This window comes from Lactuca virosa, chromosome 4 (genome assembly GCF_052849685.1).
Source record: "Lactuca virosa cultivar CGN04683 chromosome 4, Lactuca_virosa_CGN04683_v6, whole genome shotgun sequence".
Lineage (NCBI taxonomy): Eukaryota > Viridiplantae > Streptophyta > Magnoliopsida > Asterales > Asteraceae > Lactuca > Lactuca virosa.
Window position 1 is genome coordinate 480,441,791 of NC_136429.1, and position 1,563 is coordinate 480,443,353.

Consider the following 1,563-nt stretch of genomic DNA (forward strand, 5'->3'; position numbering starts at 1 on the left):
CCAATTCAAACCAGGTGTTACAATTTATGGAAACACTGTGCTGATTAGGTGATTAGAATATGTGTGCCTCAAGATGAAGTCAAAAAAATTCTGAATTTCTGCCATTCAGAAGCTTGTGGAGGGCATTATGGTCCATAACGAACCGCACGCAAGGTCTTGGACAGTGGTTTTTATCGGCCTCATATTTTTCGTGACTCTTTTCTATTTTGCAAAACTTGTGAGAGGTGCCAAATGGCTGGGTCTTTGACGTTTGGGGTATAGATTTTATGGGTCTGTTCCCTCCATTTATCGGGTTTGTGTACATCTTACTTACTGTGGATTACGTTTCCAAATGGGTCGAGGCAAAAGCTACACGAACAGACGATGCCAAGGTTGTAGTTGATTTTGTCAAGACAAACATATTTGCTAGGTTTGGGACACCAAAAGCCATTATTAGTGATCGGGGCACGCATTTCTGCAACCGCACCCTTGAAGCGGTCCTCAAGAAATATGGTGTCACACATCGGGTATCCACAGCATATCACCCGCAAACCAACGGGCAAGCCGAAGCTTCAAACAGACAGATCAAGGGCATTATTGAGAAAACCATCAATCCAGTCAAGAAAGATTGGAGTATTCGATTGGATGATGCGTTATGGGCTCACCGGACAGCATACAAAACTTCTATCGGTATGACACCATATTGAATTGTTTTTGGTAAACCTTGTCGATTACCGGTTGAATTGGAGCATTGAGCATATTGGGCTGTCAAAAACTTGAATATGAGCATGGATGAGGCCGGTAAGAAAAGAAGATTGGATATCCAAGAGTTAGAAGAAATCAGGAATGATGCTTACGAGAACGAAGCAATCTATAAGGAGAAGACGAAAGCGTTTCATGACAAGATGATCTCGCGAAAGGTATACACTACCGGTCAAAAGGTACTCTTATACCATTCTCGTTTCAACCTTATTTCTGGTAAATTGAGGTCTCGTTGGGTGGGACCTTTTGTTGTTACTAACGTGTTCGATCATGGTGCTATAGAAATTAAGAGTGAACAAACAGGAAAGATTTTTAAGGTAAATGGTCATCGTCTTAAACCATTTTACAAAGGGTTTCAAGTTACAAATGAAGAAGTGGAGGTACTCGAGGTCCCGACTTACCGCAATTAAGGAAACCAAGTAACAATGTCGAGCCAACGACAGTAAAAACGGGCAGCTTACCGGGAGGCAACCCGGGCGTTTGTTTGGTTTCGTTTTATTTTGCAACTTCTTTTTAATTTTTGTGTGTTTTTAGCTACTTAGGTCATCTCTTTTTAACTGAATCGTGTTTTTAAAATAAAAAGGAACAGAGAGAATTTGAAAAAAGTTGAAAAAACGTAGTTTTGGTGGACCTGCGATCGTAAGTCCTGTCTTTGCGATCACAGGGTATGATTTTTTTAGTCGCAAGTAGTCATCGAGGTTTTTTTTGGAACATTTTTCACGAAAAAAGCAAACCTGCGATCGCAGGTCCAGTACATGCGATCGCATGTATCAGCTTTAAGTGCCTGGAACAATTTTGAACAAGTAAAAAATTGATTGAAGC

General features: G+C 40.8%; 1 protein-coding gene across 1 annotated transcript; it reads left to right on the forward strand.

The window, feature by feature from the left end:
- The first annotated feature begins 767 nt into the window (after positions 1-767).
- Positions 768-1,302, forward strand: LOC145106886 (uncharacterized). The gene is made up of 2 exons (XM_079043808.1): positions 768-1,121; positions 1,276-1,302. The coding sequence occupies exons 1-2, from the start codon at positions 768-770 to the stop codon at positions 1,300-1,302; spliced, it is 381 nt and encodes a 126-aa protein (XP_078899934.1).
- Positions 1,303-1,563: the final 261 nt, after the last annotated feature.